Source organism: Mustela putorius, unplaced genomic scaffold (assembly GCF_011764305.1).
Source record: "Mustela putorius furo isolate JIRA1106 unplaced genomic scaffold, ASM1176430v1.1 tig00003846_pilon_pilon_pilon, whole genome shotgun sequence".
Lineage (NCBI taxonomy): Eukaryota > Metazoa > Chordata > Mammalia > Carnivora > Mustelidae > Mustela > Mustela putorius.
In genome coordinates, this window is record NW_025421999.1 from 17,973,195 (window position 1) to 17,995,074 (window position 21,880).

The 21,880-nt window shown below is 36.1% G+C and overlaps 1 protein-coding gene across 2 annotated transcripts in view; it reads left to right on the top strand.

Annotated features, from left to right (window-relative positions):
* The window catches only part of UBE2W (ubiquitin conjugating enzyme E2 W), an 87,858-nt gene that overhangs the window by 53,088 nt on the left and 12,890 nt on the right, over positions 1 to 21,880 (top strand). For both annotated transcript variants that reach the window (XR_006601517.1, XM_004762344.3), the window contains exons 4-5: positions 4,832 to 4,987; positions 8,975 to 9,050. Coding sequence is in view for 1 of the 2 variants with exons in the window: in XM_004762344.3 (XP_004762401.1) it covers positions 4,832 to 4,987; positions 8,975 to 9,050 (232 nt within the window). In the remaining variant the exon portion in view is untranslated. The remainder of the gene's footprint in view (positions 1 to 4,831; positions 4,988 to 8,974; positions 9,051 to 21,880) is intronic.

Here is a 21,880-nt window from a genome sequence, read left to right on the forward strand (position 1 = left end):
ACCCTTATTCCCCTTCCTATTCATGCCAGAACCTTTGGTTCTGTTGCTCAGTACTCCTTCATTGCAGAGATCCAGAACCTATTTTCATAGTGTTCTCATCCTTTTATTTGTGGTGTCATTTTCCTTGCTCTTTCATGTGATGGTGGTTAAGCTTTCCAAAGTCTTAAGTAACCATTTTTATTGCCTTAAAATTGTCTAGCATCTAGGACACCTGACGAGGAGAAAGGGAACAGTGAACCCTGTTTGTTGAAGCCTTGGGGGTAAAACAATGGGAAGATAAAGGAGAAGACTGGTAGGCTAGAAGAACACAGCTTACAAAGGAGAGAGAATGGTTACCATCCAGGGCACCCAAATTTAGTTTCATTGTACCCAGGAATTTTGACTTTGTAATACTTGAACAATTGCATAAGGGTAGTAAGGGTAATTATGGAAGACAAAAAAAAAACTATTAATATTGATGCTACTAATACATGTTAAGTGACTAAAAGTGGAAAATTGGATTAAAAACTATGCTAAAACTCCAGTCCGTAGTTACTTTTGTCAAATATTTACCATTTATGCTAGATTGCCTATATCATATATTATTAATTAAATATCTGATCATAATAAATTCTGCTTACATGTTCAGTTTTTGTAGTTTGCCCATTAAGTATTGCCATCTACTTACAAATTTTCTTTTTTAAAATTTTATTTATTTATTTGAGAGAGAGAGAGTATGAGAAGGGGGAGGGTCAGAGGGAGAAGCAGACTCCCTGCCAAGCAGGGAGCCTGATGCGGGACTCAATCCCGGGACTCCAGGATCATGACCTGAGCCGAAGGCAGTCGCGTTAATCAACTGAGCCACCCAGGTGCCTTCTAACTTAGAATTTTAATAAGAGAAAACATTCCCTTATATTGTCTCTGGTATCCATTTTGTATATTGGCTTTTATATTTTATAACTTATTCATACTGCTTATTCTTATTATGTGTTTCGACCTAATTTGATGCAACATTAGGTGTCTCACTTTCTAATTAGTTGCAGAACACTAGCCTGAACATAGTAGTATGCCTTCCTTGTGGTCAGATCTCAGTATTGGGTCATTCATACTCATAAATATGAATTTCATATTAGAAACAGTTACCTAAGCTCCATCCTCTGTTTTGTGTCATCATTGGTGGCTTTCATTCTTAAATTGGTAATTTTGTGAGACATACTGTATTGGTACCAAAAGTTACCCAGAGGTTGGCTTGCTTAAAACTTAATGTTGGATGTGGGATATGCTTACTTAACTCCAAAATTATGATACAGGGCATAGTTTTTCTTAGGTCTCACTTGCTTTTGAAAATATGCCATACTAATAGATGTTTGGAAATTTACATTCGTCTGAATACTATTTCTAATGCAGACTCTGAACTTCAGGTGTGATTCACATGCATTAGCTTGGAAATACACCGTACTGATAAGGAGATGTTCAGGAATTTAGATTCATGCAGACTCTGAACTGCAGGTGTGATACACATGCCTTAGATCTAAGATCCTTTTCTAAAATTGTGGCTTTTTTTTTTTTCCGTAAAACAGCTTATTCTTTAAAATCTGTAGTTCCATTTTATTGTTTGGTTTATGAATATGTACAGTTCTCTGGTTGTTAACTGTTGATATGACTAAGTTTGAATTTGAATAAATTATTTTAAAAATAAATAATTCTAAAAATAAAGAAATTAGCAAAGTTCTTATTTATTCCCTTCGGTTTCAAATTCATGGTATTCAGATGTCTTGTTAAATGTGAGTTTTATTGGCTACTTGGGACTCCCCCCCAAAAGTTTTTAAATTTTGAAAACAGCTAATCATCCCTTAGGCTTTCAGAACCTGCTTGGCTGTATTAAAGTAACTGAAATGTCCCATTTCCTCCTTTGGATTGTACCATGTGTTAAATAAATGAGGACGGTTAAGAGTCCGATCTTGAAGAAGTTCAGCCTTGGTTACTTTTTACATCACATGCAAAGAACCAGAATCGCAGAGTTTCCATCAAAAGTGTCTGTGGAAACTGCTTAACAGCGTTTTTACATGAATAAACTTTGAAAAAAGTTTTTTCTTTTATTTCAGGAATTCATCTCTGACATGTAAACTCAGCCTTTCCATGTTTAGACAAACTTCTAAAATTCTGTATCTGGCAGGTTAGGCCCTAGGAGTTACCTATAATATGTGCAGCTAATTGATTTACCTACATGCAGCATGTTAAAAAGCCCCAGCTTCCCCCTCCCCCTTTCCTTTGCTTTTCTTTTTTTAAGGTTTACTGAGATCTGATTTCTTTTTATTTCAGTCCCTTCAGCCTTTAAAGCTTTTCTGTCTTGATTTCTGGCTCTCTTCGGTGCTTATCAGTGTCTGCTGCTCCTGCTGTAGGTGTCTACTACTGCTTTCCGTCCCCTTTCCTCGCTTCTGATTTCCTTTTGATTCATGGGTACTCCTTGGTTCTCAGGTCAGGTGATTTAGTTTATAATCTGTTCTCTCCAAGAGCACTCATTGCTTTCCTTCTGCTTTGTGGATTGGCTAGTCAGAGCATGTTGTGATAACCTTTGTATTTTGCTGTCTGTGTATTTTCCTTGGTGGTTGCTGATGCACTGATTAGTTTTTGCCAAAGAAGGTAACTTAGCAATTCTTCATTTTTTGGCACTTTCAGAGCACTATTCTATGTGACTTTTTAAAAAGGAAATCTGACTGGAAAAGAAATACCCTTTAAAAAATATTTGTGACCAGGGGATAAGGTCTTGGGCATTGTTTGTATTCTTAATGAAAATATCCTGTTGGTCAAATGGAATTTTGTGGCTGAATGAATACCCCAAAGCAGATGCATGTTCTGTGAGATTTGTAAACTCCCGCTCTAGACATCTATAACACATTGTGGGAATATCAAATATATATAGTAAACTACATGTTTATAAAAATAAAATTTAGAATAATTGTGGGTAGACTCAAAGTACGGAGCTGCAAGACCATTTAAGCAGTCATTTCCTTTTACAGAGAGGCCCCCCCCCCCGCTTTTTTTTTTTTTTTTTAAGCAAAAAGTGATGAAAAGGAGACTAGCACTGATAGATAAAATTGAGATTTAAATGGTAGGCTTCAAACACAGCTGTGCTAAAGTTGGGGATTGGGTGGTCTTCTGCAATCAGGCAAGGCAAGTAACTTGATATCTCTTACTTTGAGACTTATTTTTAGTTTTCAGCTTTATTTTAGCTCTTTTTAGTGGGAATGGAGGGTGCATGACCAAAATGTAAAGAAACAAAATATGCAAGTGTGTAAAGTCATTCCTTTGAGAAAAAAATTCCTTTTGTTTTCTTATATTGGCTTCAGCCAAGGAAACAAGTTCCATATGTTAGTAGTATGTTTGAAATATTAGTGGACTCCTACATATATGAAAGAGTGCTTTGTTAAAATGTAAGTATTTGCGAAATTGAAATGAAGACAATTTTGTAGCTAGATACTTGAAAATAAAAGCAAAAAAACCAGTTTATGGTACTTCTCCGTAACATGTCCCATATTAAATGCTGACATACCTTACTCTAGCCACACTTATTTCACTGGCTGTCTTTTTTGTTCTTATATAAAGGGGGAAATAGGTTATGCCTAAAGCAATAAATACTTCATCAGTTTCTGATATAACTGAAGGTGGGGTTTCTTCTTAGTAAGATTTTGTTGTGTATTCAAGTGTGAGGGAGTTTTAGGGCTGAGAGAGATACATGTAAGTCTCATTTGGGAACTACTGGTTAATATTTGATGAGCTTTATAAAAATCCCACCATACCTACTGAATCAGTATCTGTGAAAGTGGAGCTCTTGCATTTATATTTTTACTCAGATCTTCAGGTGATTTTTTTTTTTCTTAAGGTCAGGAGTTAGTAATTACTATTAACAACAGAGTAAAAATGTTAGATCTTACCACAGAACAAAATACACATAAAGATTGGTGGATTAATTTTTATATCAAAATAAGTAATTTTTATGAGGTAAAATATAAACAGCCTGAAATATTAGACTTCAGTGTCTTTGTCCTAGTTTGGGCTGTGCTTACAGGTTCTTTGGGATGTATGAATTCAGTCTTCTCCCTGTTCAGATGCTTAGGGTAGATATGTTTAAGAAACACTACTATGGGATACTTAATGAGTTATTAGGGCAAAGGAAGGAATAATAGATTTATTACCTTACAGTTAGTGTGGTGACAAGGTGGAGAAAGGAAAAACTGTTAGAAGAATTGAGTAGAAAAAAAGGCAGAGAAAAACTTGACCCATTCAAACTTTTTTTTGTGTGTAGGCACAGTTATTTGAGGATCACTAAGTAGTAATGTGTATGTATCATAATGGATGAGCAAGTTTAGAGGAGATGGTATATATAAATTATTTCCTTTTGCACATAGCACCTTAGGTGGTAGCATTGTTACGGGTGAAAGGGGTGTTCTTGTCACATGTAATTCATATTGTCTCAAAATTGAATACTTTTGTATTTCTGTATGCAGAGAGCAATGAGTAGAATGTGAAAAGACATAATTGTCTTTATTGGGCTAAAAATGCATGGTAATTTATAAATTTTTAAAGGGATTTGTGAAAAATAGCTGAAATAAAAAAAGAGATGACCTGGATTTTTTCTCTGTATGTTCCATTCCCTACATCCTCATTCACACAGTGAAACCAGTACTTTGTGGATTGATGAGAATAAACAACAAGCAGTTGTTTATCTTGTTTCTGGCACTTACTTTATTTGTTTTTAATTGATTTTTAAAATAGTAAGTTCTGTGGAGAATATTTTATTTCTTGGTAATAGAGAATATTTGAGTGTTAATGGAATTTTATTCTTTCTTAGGTCATGTTTACTGGTGAAAATATTCCCGTTCATCCTCATGTTTATAGCAATGGTCATATCTGTTTATCCATTCTAACAGAAGACTGGTCCCCAGCGCTCTCAGTCCAATCAGTTTGTCTTAGCATTATTAGTATGCTTTCCAGCTGCAAAGAAAAGGTAGGACTTCTCAGAATTATTCCAGGTAATATCTCTTTTTTTAGTTTAGGTAGAGAAATTATTTATAATTTATGTGAAGGAAGACTTAATGCCTTTTATTAAGAAGTTATGGGTAATATGCTTAGTAACGGATTAGAAAATTACTTCGATAATCTTTCATGCCATGTAGAAGTCAGACATTGTTTTATATTTCTTAAACAGAAAATTTCTGCAGATGTTCTCAAATAATTTGAATTTTATTTCTGTAAGCATGCACAAGGTAGAAGTGTACAAGAAATTCTCATTTCTAGATTTCACAGTGGAAAGTCCCAAGAGCATGTTTCCCTTCTCCCCTCTGCTGGCTCCCACCCTATCAGCCTCTTTTGGGGAATTTCCCAGGAACCAGAGCTTTCCTATCATGCTTGATCATCATGATTAGGTTGAAAGAGAAAGGTTAAAGACCAGCAGAATTTTCAGGACTTTTCTTCTCATTCCCTTTTTTTTAACCACAGATTCTGTCTGTTGGAAAGGTAAAAACACCAGAAAGAAAAATCACATGAGTTAAATTTAGGATACCCTTGTAAAGTATCTAAATCCTGTGTGCATTTCTGGCCCTCTTGTGGTTTCTGCCTGAGAGTGAGTGTGTAGCCCAGTGTTCATGTATTTCTCTATTTTAAAGCCTCTTTTCTTCATGAGGTTTTCCTTTTGTATCGGGTCTGAAGGAGAACAGCTTTACTTTACAGATTAGGGGTCTGTGTAATAACAGCAGCTTTTCCCCCCTGTTTTCTTGAAATTGAACTCTCATTTTTACTAAATTAGCATTTAGAGAACTTTAAATTAGTTTTTAGAGAACTTTAAGTAGTTTATTTTTAAATGATAGGTTATCTAGGCTGAAACACTCTAAGCCATTGTTTGCAAACTGAATTTCTTGAAATGTTAGTTTTATAAGAAGTTTCTTGGTGTTAGGTTTAAAAAAACAGATTTTTTTTTTTTTTTAAGATTGTATTTATTCCTTTGACAGAGACAGATCAGAAGTAGGCAGAGAGGAAGGCAGAGAGAGGAGGAAGCAGGCTCCCTGCCAAGCAGAGAGCCCGATGCGGGACTTGATCCCAGGACCCTGAGATCATGACCTGAGCTGAAGGCAGAGGCTTTAACCCACTGAGCCACCAGGCGCCCCCCAAAAAACAGATTCTTTTTGTTCAAAGAAGCATGGGGAAATAATGGTTTAAATTGAATTTTTAAATTACAGTATTAATAACATTAATATGCAATCTATATACCATAAAAGAATGTAAGAAACTTCTGTCAGTTAAACTGTGACAGTTAATACATGTTAAAAGGTATGTATCCCCATTCAGGAATATTAAAATATGCAGAAAAACATACATCTTTGAATAGTTGCAATAGGGTACACATTATCTTACTGTAGTGTTTTTTAACTAACTTTGCCTATGGGCTTTCCTAGGTTGCATTTTAAGGCTGCACTTGAGCTTTTGTTAACCTTGAGGGCTTTGAAAACAAGTCTTATTTATTGCTTCCATGTTTTCTCTGCTTCTACCCTCTTCTATCCTCTACACTTCTACCCTCTACACACACGTAACTTTTAAATTTTAGGTATAGAGTAGAGCAGTTGAGGTGAACACCAGTGATGTGTGCACATAACTCTTATAGGTGCCTTTTAATGATTAGTGCTTTGTTTACATTTAATGTAATGATTTACAATAAATAAGTAAATAAATAAATGTGATGACTTACTATTAAAAACTAGAAAATGACTATATTCTCCATTTCCTTTATCCTTTTCTAGTCTTCTCTCATCCCCCTCACATTTCAGTTGTCTACTACTAGTTTTTCCTGCATAGTTAGTATAAGCCTTATTACTCCATTTAAATTATTGGTAAGTTATATTATATAATACGAACTAAATTATATTTAACCAAGATAGTAATTTGGAAGCAATTCTGGCAGCATTAGTTCTGTGAAATGCAGTAAAATTCTGTATATGTTTATTAGGAACCTAGTAAGTACTGTTTCTACTGTGCTAATAAGTACTAGGTTATAAAGATGAAGAGGAAACTTGTTTTGGAACTGAAGGGATCTAGCTCCAAATAAGCTTTTAAAAGTCTTCTAACCACCCACCAAAAACTTTTTTCTTTTCTTTTCTTTTCTTTTTTTTTTTTATCTTAACATTTATATTCAAAAACTTTTTTAAAACAGGTGAATTTTATTCTGTGGTCAATGTGGTTCTATGAGTTTCACTTAAATATTTGACTTGAATACAAATTTTAATTTTTAGTATAAGTATTTAGGAACTTTGATTTATTCATAATTCTTTGATTCCAATTTTCATTTTCGTAGTCAGGGATGTTTTCCTCAATTGAAGGCATTTAAATCCATCATGTCAGGTAGATTTCAGTAGATTAAAAGTAATTTCTGATATTGAGAAGTCTTTCAGTAATCTACCATATATTCTTTGTGCCCTTATAATACAGATAGTCCAAACTTTCTAGTTTGTATTCCATTCCTAAAACAATTTTGGTAATCCATCATTTTATATAGAACCAAATCTATATAAGAACCAAATGTCTGTGATCTCTTACCAGTTTGGTTATATTCTTAAGCACATAGAATGAGTGTTTTTTTCTTCCTTAATTTTTTTTTTTTTTTAAGATTGGTTGTTGGTTTTGTTTTCTTTGTTTTTGAAGATTGGGTTCTAACCAGTATACAGAGAAAATGAATTTATGAAGTTATTTGTTACAGTGGTAGCAATTTATTCCACATTAACACAGATTATGGCTTGCAGGACAAATAGCGTTGTCCTGCAAATTGCAATAGGGTAGCAAGTTGCTAGCAACAGATGATCTATTCTTTAAAGTAGTCAGGCATCTATTTTCATGATACTTTTTCAGATATTTTCTCAAACTTTATCAGCAGGGTAATCTTTGGGTAGTTTAACATAAACTCTACTCTTCCCTTTTCTTAAGTTACTATTAATATTAACTTGTAAGGGCATTATTAGGCTCAATTAAGATCAGAGTTCTGTACGTGAGTTGTAGAAGTGCCAGGTAGACGCCTGTTTCCCTACCTGCTGTCTAGGCAGTCCTACTCACTATTGGTTTTTGGTTGGACTTACCTACTAACCTGTGCTCAGTAGCTTTAATACAAATTTGACATGTTTCCATATTTTTGTAGAGACTCACAGTATTTCTTTCTTTTTTTTTTTTTTTTATTATTTCTTATTTGATAGAGATCACAAGTAGTCAGAGAGGCAGGCAGGGAGAAAGAGGAAGAAGCAGGCTCCCTGCTGAACAGAGAGCCTCTTGCGGGGCTTGTTCCCAGAACCCTGGGATCATGACCTGAGCTGAAGGCAGAGGCTTTAACCTACTGAGCCACTCAGGCTCCCCGACTCACAGTATTTCTCATGTCTGGTCAGTCCAACAGTTTTCAGGAAAATTCCCGTCCAAAATTTATCTTCATTGTTGTTGGCATCACTATTTCTGCTGTAGCTCCCTTGCAGAACTGCCATATGTATGTAATACCGTGCTAGTTGGGCATATATATGGCAGAAATGCCAAGATAGCTTTTCCCCCTTTTTCCTCATATATTGTTTGCAAACTGAATCCTTTGGTCTGTCCTTGGTGATGTTTACCTTACTGGAGGTTTATAAGTTGCTATTAATTTCTCAGACAAACTGAGTTTAGATAGACTTTTCTGGTTTTTAATTAGATAAAATAAATGGAACCAAAATTCCTTAAAACCTAATGCTGCCACTTTGGGTTAATAGTCATTCTCTAGTAATCCCACTGGAACCTAATCCAAATCACATATACATGCCCCTGTTTTTATTTACTTTTTAAGTTTCAGTGTCAAGGGTCTACTTTTCCTGGAATATATTATTTCAGTTGCGCCACATCAGCATTTATATTGTTTTTAGACAATGTAATAATTCTGCTAAGGTTTTTTCTTCCATTTTACAACTTCTCTTATTTAAACTCCTTTTGGTTTCAGAGACGACCACCAGATAATTCTTTTTATGTTCGAACATGTAACAAGAATCCAAAGAAAACAAAATGGTGGTATCATGGTAAGCACAGTTTTATTTTAGAATAATAACTTCATAGCATTTTGGTTTGAAGGATTATATATCTGTTTGCTTGCAGTAAAGAAAGGAATATATAACTAATGTAGTTTTGTAATATGGAGAAGAGTCTTTAAAATGTGAAGCCATTTAAAGGATATGTTGGACTAGATTTTTAATGGAGCACATAAAATCATGGCTACCATACAAGTAAAATCTAAAATTGCTTTAACATTCTGAAATGCTACCATTTTATTACTTTAAAAAGGGTCCTTAATAATCTCCAGATGGAATTAGTTATTGTGAAACCTATTACTTGAAATAGAAGTTTTGATGTCTTTCGAAATTAATCTGGTACTGTACTTAGTGGCAGGAGGGGGATCACATTGTGAGAGATGGCCCATTTAATTAAAGAAAGCTCTTCCTGTTCTAATAGTCCTCAAAAATTTGTGTTTTCTTATGACTGTAGCTATATGAGTACAGTATTCTCACTAATGTTATTTTATTGTTTTTGTTGGGAGAGTGCTAATAGCTTTATAATTGAAAACTGCAAGCATCTTTTCTAAACTGACCTCACTGCCTCCCTAAAGAGGTGTATTTGAAATTCAAAACAAAATTTTATATTCCTCAATGTTCTTTTTGAAGTGCGTGAACAGAAAATATCCGCTGTGATTTTTGTATCCATAAGAGCATTTCCCTTATTTTTCTTTTATAAATGTTAGTCTAATAAGAAATTAGAATTGACAGAGCTAATTTATAGGAATATGGCCTTTCCCCCTTACCTTTGTGAAACTTGTTAACTGAGTTAGTTTGAGTCATTTAACAACTTCTTAAATTATAAGAGTTCTGTTAGGTGTTGATAAGTGATGATTAAAATCAACATAGCACTACATCAGCAGTTACAAGTTAGAAAACACAGTGAAAGAATGCCATTTTTGAGAGCCAACAGATAAATATTCCAGCTAATGTTAATGACAACTATAGATGATCTAGAAGAAAAATGACGAAACTTGGAAGAGCTATGAAAAAATAAAGATATTTGATGACAAACCAGTATTATAGAAAAATGTATAGTCTTTACAAATTACAGGTTTAATATAACTTAGTAAAATTCCAGTGGAATGATGGGTGGGTGTTTCAAAGTTTGGGGAAGACTAATAGGCAAGAAGAGCTGTTTGGATTTTGAACTAAAGGATAATGAAGGAGAATTGGTCTACCAGATACCAAAACATATTAATGCAAGAGTAGACATCAAAATAGAATTACTTTCTATTTGTATTTGTATTTCTATTTTTTATATGTAAGATTTGAATATATAATCAGTTGGATGTCACAAAACCGATGAGGAAAAGACTAGTAAGTAATCCTGTTAGGAACTTGGTAATCATCTTGGGAAAAAAAATATTTAAATTTTTACTTCATATGTAAACTCTTCCTTGTGGATTGAAATTTTTTTTTAAGAAAACAAAAAAAATGTAATTTTTTTTTTTTTAAGCTGAGTATCAGTTCGGATAAAGGAAGAATTTCTGAAGTTAAAAGGAATCAGAAATTAAATAGTTGTATGGAAATTTAAACCTTTTAGAAAACCTTTTATTTATTTATTTATTTTAAAGATTTAATTTATTTATTTGACAGGCAGTAAGAGAGGGAGCACAAGCAGGGGGAGTGGGAGAAGCAGGCTTCCTGCTGAGCCGGAAGCCCGACATGTGGCTCCATCCTAGGACCTAGGCTGAAGTGTGACACTTAACAACTGAGCCACCTAGGCACCTCTGGAAAAATCTCAAAGCACAGTCAGCACAAGGTTTAAAAATGTGAAAAACAATTATAGCTTATTAAAAATAAAGACCATTTATTAAAATTGCTTAACATAATACATACAATTAAAAGTATAGACCAAAAAGTTCACAGTAAAGTAATTACAGATTTAGTATTTTGAAACTGTTATTGAATTGCAGAGTTGAGTAAAATGAGTGCAGTGCCAGAAAAGAGTAAAGGGTAGAATAAAACAGTACTCTCCTATTTGCTGTTGGTATAGCAAGTTCAGCAATATTTAACAAGCTTAAATTTAAGATTCAAGGCTTTTGTCTCAGTGACCAAACTTCTGAGAATCCATCCTAAGAAAATCTGATTAGATTTACAAATACAAATTATGATTAATCATAATCAAATTATGATTATTCTGGTTCAGGTCCCAGTCCCAGGATTTTCCTAAGAAAATCATCTTTAAAACAAGAAGTGTTTTATACAGTGGAATGTTCAGTGGAGCATTATAATATACTTTATTTCTTATTCCCTATGTGCTATTTTTCTGGAATGAATCCTGCACAGGCACATACAAAAACACCCTCCTGCCTCAACCAGTCCTTGCCCTGCACACACACCCTCTTGGGAACTCTTTCACCAAAGTCTTGCTGATTACTTTCTCTTTGAAAGAATCTAATAAACTGTATTACTGTGCTTGGAATGCTGGTTTTGTTTTAGTTTTCAAGATATCCTCAGGTAATTCTGATGGAGCTTGTCACTTGAGAACTACTGTTTCAGGGATCCTGAGGTATAAAGGGACAGCTTTCTGTATAAAATGAATTAATAATCAGACTTAATTCTTTCTGAGTACTGAAAGTCTGCTAAAACACTTAACAAGACCTACAGCCCTTTACTTCAATTTACATTGCTGGCTTCTCATTCTTTCTCATCTTCTTGCCTTTTAGGACCAAAAACCAAACTGCCTCTTCTCTCTGTGCCCTTCTGAGGAGCCCTTCTGAAAAAAAAAAAAGAAAGAAAGAAAGGGAAAAAAATTGAATGTCACAGATCCTTTGGTCTTAGCATAGAAAGTTCCCAGATTCATAAAACGTTAGGATCAATCGATCAAGAATAATGACAAACACAGCTAAATCAAACATTTTTTAAAGTGTCAAAGTTCTAAAGATAGTATAGTTACTCTTTTCCAACCCAGCTTCACTAATAATAGAAAAATCCCCCATTGTCTTTTCCATAGTGTTTTTATTTTTATTTTTATTTTTTTTTAAAGATTTGATTTATTTATTTGACAGAGATCACAAGTAGGCAGAGAAGCAGGCAGAGAGAGGGGAAGGGAAGCAGGATCCCCACTGAGCAGAGAGCCCGATGCAGTCCTGGATTCCAGGACCCTGGGATCATGACCTGAGCCAAAGGCAGAGGCTTTAACCCACTGAGCCACCCAGGTGCCCTTCCATAGTGTTTTTAAACCACTGGAGTTTTGTCTACGGCCATACCACACTGAATGTACCCGATCTTGTCTGATCTCGGAAGCTAAGCAGTGTCGGGCTTGGTTAGTACTTGGATGGGAAACCACTGGAGTTTTCTAATAAAACTTGAGAGGAAATTGTCTTGGAGTAATTAATTTTAAAAATACATTCATTTGGGACACCTGGGTGGCTCAGTAGTTAGGTGTCTGCCTTCAGCTCGGGTCATGATCTCGGGGTCCGGGGATCGAGTCCTGCTCAGTAGGGAGCCTGTCTCTCCCTCTGCCCTCCTCCACCCCCCGCTTGTATGCATTCTATTTCTCTCTCTCTCTCAAAAAAAAAAAAAAAAAAACCCTTTATTTTGAAAGTGTAACCTTCTTTACCATTCTGTCCTGTCCCGATGTTAGATAGTATATTCCTGTTTTTTCCCCTTTCCTTCCTCCCTAGTAGGGAAATTTCAGAAAGATTACAATCTTTCAGGCCCTCTGATGCTCCTTTTTATAGTTGAAAGGATTTATGAGAAGTCCTTTCTCTGAGATTATTCCCAGAATTTTTCGTTATGTGCTTTTGATAAGAAATGGAGAAAGGTCACATAGTGAAACTAGAAATATAAAATAAATTCTTTAAAATAAAATACACTTCATATAAGTTTTTTATGGTAGTTTTTAATCTATTAACTAAGAAATTTTTTACTTTCATGACTAAAGTAGAAAAGCCTTTTAGTAGTTTAAGCTATTAAATTTTCCACCTTAGCTCAGAAATACCAAGAGGCTTTTCAAACTAAATTGCCCCCCCTTTTTTTAAGATTTTGTTTATTTATTTGAGATAGGGAAAGAGCGAGTGATGGGGAGAGACAGAAAGGGAGGGAGAAGCAGACTCCCCACTGAGCAAGGAGCCCAACATGGGGCTCAATTCCAGGATCCTGGGATCATGACCCGAGCCAAAGGCAAATGCTTAACCAACTGAGCCACCTAGGCATCCCCAAATTAGCCTCTTAATGTATAATAGTCCAGGGTTTGTGTAAGAATTCATTTTATTCAATAAACAGATTAAAAGTGTCTCCCTCCCCTCTCCCCCCGGTACAAATTAGCCATCTTAAAAGGACTGAATAATATTTCAACTAAATTATGATTATTAAATTGTTTTCATTTACAGATAATTCTGCTTAAAACATCCCAGTTTATTGACTTACGGTGATTATTCATATCTCAATATGTTTTTCTACTCATGCTTGGATCTTGCATATCTAAATCATTCCTTTCCCAGAATCCCCCTTTAAGTCAACAGTTTGCTCCAGGAGTGACCCTCATATGAAATCAAGCGCACGTAATACTAGTTATACTTTGACATGATAGAGCAACTGCTCTTTCATAAAGGGGACTGGGTGTAGACAATCTTCCTTGAACTTTTCCTCCACCTTTAAAAAACTAAAGCATTTCAGCTGTGTAGCATATATTATCTTTGCCTTTATACATTTCAGAGTGAGTTATAACAATGTGAAAAATAGCTCACGTTGGCCTTATATTTGAAATTGGAAAATCTTTTAAGTCATGCTAACTCATAAAGCAAAACGTGTCTGCTCTGTTTTTGATCTTTCCAGATATCAGCTTATGTTTTTCTGTTTAGCTGCTTTAGTTCCAAAAAGATCTTCATGGATTAATCATATTCTCCTTACAACAACAAATTATCAAGAAATATGGACTCTTGTTATTTCTTAGCATCATCTAATTCTGAAAGGGGATTATAAGGTCAAATCAGAGTCCTGATGTGACCTGCAGACCTTAATAAAAAGATCAGAGACTGAGCAAAGTCTTGCTTGGAATTAGATGAACTCACTGAAACACTTAACATTTCAGTTTTTATAAGCCAAGCAGAATTATAGCCCTCAGGTACAAGCTCCATAGTCCTGTGTGGTGCTAACCAACATACTTGGGTCAACATGGGTAAGAGTGTTTCTCAGTATTTGGAATCAAAGAGGCAAGAGAGGTTTGGGTTTAGATTCGTAATATCTGTGTGCTTCAGAGAGGGCTTCCTGGATGCAGGATGGATGCTCTATTAATGAAAAACAGTAATTTGGCAATTCAGTAGATGTCCTGGTTATAGAAGAGTAGGTTTCCACTGATACACCAAAATTGAGCTGCCAAATAACCAATGTTAAGTTCTTGCGAAAAAAGTCTCTTTCAACTTAAACTATCTTCCACATTTTTGGTATATCTTGAAAATGTAGACCAGGGGCACCTGGGTGGCGGCTCAGTGGGTTAAGGCCTCTGCCTTTGGCTCGGGTCATGATCCCAGGATCCTGGGATCGAGCCCTGCATCGGGCTCTCTGCTCAGCGGGGAAGCCTGCTTCCTCCTCTCTCTCTTTGCCTGCATCTCTGCCTGCTTGTGATCTCTGTCTGTCAAATAAATAAATAGATAGATAGATAAATAAATAAAATCTTTAAAAAAAAAAAAAAAGAAAAGAAAAGAAAATGTAGGCCAGTCAACTGCTACCCTACTGTTACTTGTGGTATCATACCGTAGGCATTTCTGTTTGCATTTCTTTTCTTTTCTTATTTTTTTTTTTTTTAAGATTTTTATTGATCTGTTTGACGGGGAAAGATTACAAGCAGGCAGAGAGGCAGGCAGAGGGAGGTGGGAAACAGGCTCCCTGCTGAGCAGAGAGCCTGACACAGGGCTCCATCCCAGGAGCTGAGCTAAAGGCAGAGGCCTAACCCACTGAGCCACCCAGGCGCCCCTGTTTGCATTTCTTTTGAACTTCTCTCTATCTCCTATTAAACTGTAAAAAGTTATAGATATGTGAATACATACTCCTTATTGTTACTTTGAGTTTGCTATCAACCTGTTCTCCAGAATTTTATTACTTTTACAGTTTCTATTCACTAAAGGGTTAAGGTCATATCTGCCTTGGAATACAAATATTCTGTGTTGTAAATTTAGCCAGAGGCCCATATGCTTTGAAAAATCAATTAAACACAATAGGTTTAAAAATAAAAAATTGGGGCGCTTGGGTGGCTCAGTGGGTTAAGCCACTGCCTTTGGCTCAGGTCATGATCTCAGAGTCCTGGGATTGAGTTCCGCATCAGGCTCTCTGCTCAGCGGGGAACCTGCTTCCCTCTCTCTCTCTCTGCCTGCCTCTCCGTCTACTTGTGATTTCTCTCTGTCAAATAAATAAATAAAATCTTTAATTAAAAAAAAATTTTAAAATTAACAAAGGGTAGTAACCAAAATAAGTATTTGAATAGACAACTCATTTCAGCATACAAAGGGGCTGAGGAATTGACCTATAGTTCAGGGCTAGAATGGTCCATAGAAAACAAATGTTATACAGTTTAGTACACAAATGAATGAATGAGCGTCAAAGTTTAAAATCATACAATAGACATAATTGCGCTTGAAAAAGATAAAAAGTATCTTTTTATGGGACCATAAAAATACTTCAATAAGATAGATAATAGAATTCATTAATAATATGATCCGTTTCCTAGCATCCAGATTAAACATACACAACTTGGTTTCATAAGTGATTGCTTTCCACAGATGGCAGTACTGATCTAGTTCCTGAAGCATTTTCCTTAACATGATACAAAATTGAGCAGTATAGCTCAAGACTGTAATTGAGTATTGGCTTCAGAAGACTAGGCTTACAGGAAATAGATTGGCATGATGTTTAGTTGTTACGTCCAATAAACTGTTAAGTTTATAAATTTGGGGAGGAGTAGAGAATATCTTCTTGTTTTACAAAACTGTAGACTATTTTGGTTCCATTCAGCTGGAACATTTACTATAAAAATTCTAAGGATTATTAGGTGATAGGAACACAGTCATCTCAGACTAGTATTAACAAAATTTCCTGCCTTATAGCTGTCCATAGAATTACCTAATTATTTGTGAACTTTTTTTTACATTTGCAGTACCTTTTAGGATTAGAGAATCACTTTCTAAATTTCTAATTCCAGATTTTACTCAGTCTAGCAGGTTTTTTCCTTTTATTTCTTGCTGGATAACAATTCTGTTGTCTTCTGTGGAATCTTTCTTAGTTGATTCATAAAAGCAAACAAAAAAACCTTTAATTCCTAAAACTGCTGAGATACAAACCTATGTGTAAAGATTTAGTTTAGGGACGTCTGGGTGGCTCAGTTGGTTGAGCAGCGGCCTTTGGCTCAGGACATGATCCCAGCGTCCTGGGGTCAAGTCCCACATCAGGCTCCTTGCTCATCGCGGAGCCTCCTTCTCCCTCTGCCTCTGCCTGCCACTCTGTCTGCCTGTGCTCACTCTCTTTGACAAATAAATAAATAAAATCTTTTTTTTTTTTTTTTTTATGATTTAGTTTAGTTTTGTTTTGTTTTTAAGATTTCATTTATGGGACGCCTGGGTGGATCAGTTGGTTAAGTGCCCGCGTTTGGCTCAGGTCATGATCCCAGAGTCCTGGGATCGAGTCCCACATTGGGTAGGCTCCCAGCCTGCTGCTCTCCCTGCTTGTGCTCACTCACTCTTTCTCTCTCTCTGACAAATAAATAAAATCTTTTTAAAAATTCATTGAAAAAAGTATTTTATTTATTTGAAAAAGAGAATGAGAGAGAGAGCACAAGAGGAGGGAGGGGCAAAGGGAGAAGCAGACTCCCCGCTGAGCAGGGAGCCCCTATGCGGGGCTTGATCCCAGGACTCCAGGATCATGACCTGAACCTAAGGTAGTCGCTTAACTAACCGAACCACCCAGGTGCTCCAAAGATTTAGTTTTGTCTTGGAAGTGAAATCCTACTTCATATCTACTTACTACTGTGTTCCTTTTCTTCTAGTCTTTAGTCTTTGGGAATATCCAGGGAGGTAGTCTCCAATATAATGTGATGGTTGTGAAGTCCATTAAAATGTGATAGGTTTTATGCTCTGGGGAAAACTAACTGACCTTCTTCTAATGTAGTTCTCTCTCACTCATATCTCCCAAAAGTCAGTGAAGTTAGCCATGATAGATGTCATCTCTTTGGAACTGGTTATTTGTGTATTATATTTGAGGGTATACTTTTAATAAGGGCTTCTACAGTTCTAGAAAAAAATACTTTTTTCAGGCCTTCATCTTGCTACAAATATTTAGTCAAGAGGTTAGAAATATTGAGGTTTTTTTTTTTTTTAATTTATCTATTTATTTTCAGCATAACAGTATTCATTATTTTTTCACCACACCCAGTGCTCCATGCAATCTGTGCCCTCTGTAATACCCACCACCTGGTATCCCAACCTCCCAGCCCCCCACCACCACTTCAAACCCCTCAGATTGTTTTTCAGAGTCCATAGTCTCATGATTCACCTCCCCTTCCAATTTCCCCCAACTCCCTTCTCCTATCTCCCCATGTCCTCCATGCTATTTGTTACCCTCCACAAATAAGTGAAACCATATGATAATTGACTCTCTCTGCTTGACTTATTTCACTCAGCATAATCTCTTTGAGTCCTGTCCATGTTGCTACAAAAGTTGGGTATTCATCCTTTCTGATGGAGGCATAATACTCCATAGTGTCTATGGACCACATCTTCCTTATCCATTCATCCGTTGAAGGGCATCTTGGTTCTTTCCATAGTTTGGTGACCGTGGCCATTGCTGCTATAAACATTGGGGTACAGATGGCCCTTCTTTTCATGACATCTGTATCTTTGGGGTAAATACCCAGAAGTGCAATTGCAGGGTCATAGGGAAGTTCTATTTTTAATTTTTTGAGGAATCTCCACACTGTTCTCCAAAGAGACTGCACCAACTTGCATTCCCACCAACAGTGTAAGAGGGTTCCCCTTTCTCCACATCCCCTCCAACACATGTTGTTTCCTGTTTTGTTAATTTTGGCCATTCTAACTGGTGTAAGGTGATATCTCAATATGGTTTTAATTTGAATCTCCCTGAGGGCTAGTGATGATGAACATTTTTTTCACGTGTCTGATAGCCATTTGTATGTCTTCATTGGAGAAGTCTCTGTTCATATCTTCTGCCCATTTTTTGATATGATTGCCTGTTTTGTGTGTGTTGAGTTTGAGGAGTTCATTATAGATCCTGGATATCAGCCTTTTGTCTGTACTGTCATTTGCAAATATCTTCTCCCATTCCGTGGATTGCCTCTTTGTTTTCTTGACTGTTTCCTTTGCTGTGCAGAAGCTTTTGATTTTGATAAAGTCCCAAAAGTTTATTTTCGCTTTTGTTTCCTTTGCCTTTGGAGACATATCTTAAAAGAAGTTGCTGTGGCTGATATCGAAGAGATTACTGCCTATGTTCTCCTCTAGGATTCTGATGTATTCCTGTCTCACGTTGAGGTCTTTTATCCATTTTGAGTTTATCTTTGTGTACGGTGTAAGAGAATGGTCGAGTTTCATTCTTCTACATACAGCTGTCCAGTTTTCCCAGCACCATTTATTGAAGAGATTGTCTTTTTTCCACTGTATATTTTTTCCTGTTTTGTCGACGATTAATTGACCATAGAGTTGAGGGTCCATATCTGGGCTCCCTACCCTGTTCCACTGGTCTATGTGTCTGTTTTTATGCCAGTACCATGCAGTCTTGGTGATTACAGCTTTGTAATAAAGCTTGAAATCAGGTAATGTGATGCCCCCAGTTTTATTTTTGTTTTTCAACATTTCCTTAGCAATTTGGGGTCTCTTCTGATTCCATACAAATTTTTGGATTATTTGCTCCAGCTCTTTGAAGAATACTGGTGGAATTTTGATTGGAATGGCATTAAAAGTATAGATTGTTCTAGGCAGTATAGACATTTTATCAATGTTTATTCTTCCGATCCAAGAGCATGGAAGGGTCTTCCATCTTTTTGTGTCTTCTTCAATTTCCTTCATGAGTGTTCTGTAGTTCCTCGAGTACAGATCCTTTACCTCTTTGGTTAGGTTTATTCCCAGGTATCTTATGGTTCTTGGTGCTATAGTAAATGGAATCGATTCTCTAATTTCCTTTTCTGTATTTTCATTGTTAGTGTATAAGAAAGCCACTGATTTCTGCACATTGACTTTGTATCCTGCCACGTTGCTGAATTGCTGTATGAGTTCTAGTAGTTTGGGGGTGGAGTCTTTTGGGTTTTCCATATAAAGAATCATGTCATCTGCGAAGAGAGGGAGTTTGACTTCTTCATTGCCTATTTGGATACCTTTTATTTCTCGTTGTTGTCTGATTGCTGTTGCTAGGACTTCTAATACTATGTTGAACAAGAGTGGTGAAAGTGGGCATCCTTGTCTTGTTCCTGATCTCAACGGGAATGCTGCAAGCTTTTTCCCATTGAGGATGATATTTACTGTGGGTCTTTCATAGATAGCATTTATAAAGTTCAGGAATGTTCCCTCTATCCCTATACTTTGAAGCGTTTTAATCAGGAATGGATGCTGGATTTTGTCAAGTGCTTTTTCTGCATCAATTGAGAGGACCATGTGGTTCTTCTCTCTTCTCTTATTAATTTGTTCTATCACATTGATTGATTTGCAAATGTTGAACCATCCTTGTAGCCCAGGAATGAATCCCATCTGGTCATGGTGGATAATCTTTTTAATGTGCTGTTGGATGCTGTTTGCTAGGATCTTGTTGAGAATCTTAGCATCCATATTCATCAGTGATATTGGTCTGAAATTCTCCTTTTTAGTAGGGTCTTTGCCTGGTTTGGGGATCAGGGTAATGCTGGCTTCATAGAAAGAGTCTGGAAGTTTTCCTTCTGCTTCAATTTTTGGAAACAGCTTCAGGAGAATAGGTGTTATTTCTTCTCTGAAAGTTTTGTAGAATTCTCCAGGGAATCCGTCAGGTCCTGGGCTCTTGTTTGTTGGGAGGTTTTTGATCACTGCTTCAATCTTGTTACTAGTTACATCAATTTTGGGAGTTTATAGTTTTCCAGGAATGCATCCATTTCATCAAGGTTGCTAAGCTTATTGGCATATAACTGTTGATAATAACTTCTGATGATTGTTTCTACTTCCTTGGTGTTAGTTGTGATCTCTCCCTTTTCATTCATAATTTTATGAATTTGGGCTTTCTCTCTTTTCTTTTGGATTAGTGTGGCCAATGGCTTATCGATCTTATTGATTCTTTCAAAAAACCAACTTCTAGTTTCATTGATACGTTCTACTGTATCTTTGGTTTCTACCTCATTGATCTCAGCTCTAATCTTGATGATTTCCCTTCTTATGTGTGGAGTTGGTTTGATTTGTTGTTGATTCTCCAGTTCTTTAAGGTGCAGAGACAGCTGCTGTGTTCTGGATTGTTCCTTTTTTTGAGAGAGGCTTGGATGGATATGTATTTCCCCCTTAGGACTGCCTTTACTTATTGAATTCTTTGATCATGTTTTACAGACTTATGTTTGTCTTGATCCACGATGGGTTTGCTCTAAAAACTTTTTTTTTGTAAACCATCTTAGATTCAATAATGTTTTTTCATCTAGCTAGGAAACAGTATTCCTTTTGATAACAAATGGATTTTTTACTTCTTAGTGATGGCCTTTTTATTTGGGGAAAAGTTAGCCATGCCTTTAGCTCATACTTGTCTCCATACTTAAGTATTTGCTTGTAGATTCTTTGATTACTTAGAGCTGTGACAGATTTGTAATGTTTAAGTCATTGTGTCCCTGTGGGTCCAACTATCAGAGATAATAGAACTCTATTTTCTTTTTTTTTTTAATTAATTAATTTATTTTTTAAAGATTTTATTTATTTACTTGACAGAGAGAAATCACAAGTAGACGGAGAGGCAGGCAGAGAGAGAGAGAGAGAGGGAAGCAGGCTCCCTGCTGAGCAGAGAGCCCGATATGGGACTCAATCCCAGGACCCCGAGATCATGACCCGAGGCGAAGGCAGCGGCTTAACCCACTGAGCCACCCAGGCGCTCTAGAACTCTATTTTCAAAACTTACTAATAAGTTTATTTCTCTAAAGATAGAGTATTCAAGCCAGGGAATATTAGTCGTTTTTTTTGTTTGTTTGTTTTTTAAACCTCTAATCCAAGGTAGGGATTGGGCTAGGGAGAATAGCTTTATATGGATTTCTTAATCATTTTGGTGGATTGTAGCACATTCTACAGCACTTACTATACTGGAGTACTTCAGAATGAACCACCTGATGGAAATACATTTATGTTGTAGTCTATCAAAGATGATATACCTTTTGGAGATAAGATCTTATTATTGGTTATTAATTAGGTACTTGATGTTCAGGTTGAATTTTGTCTCACTTTTCTTACTGTATACATTGTCATGTGGTAGAATACTTAAGGTTTGACTTATTAGGTAGAATTTAGTGCCATCTCTTAGCTTAGAGGTCTGTGTGATTAGTTTTATTTTTTTTTTTTCCAAGGACCCTGGAGTTATAAATTACTCCATTGGAAGAGTGATGTTTTAAGGACCCTCTTTACATTCTTAAGTTTGTTCTGCATCCATGGCATCCATATCTCCTTGTTGTTCCAAGTTCCATAGTAATTTAAGAAACAGATACTTTGATGTGACACTTAGAAGCTATAGGCTATCTGCTTATTTTCTTCTTAAAGATATTTTCTTTAAAGATTTCGGATGATGTATTTTAAAAATCTAGTATAGGGACGCCTGGGTGGCTCAGTTGGTTGGACGACTGCCTTCGGCTCAGGTCATGATCCTGG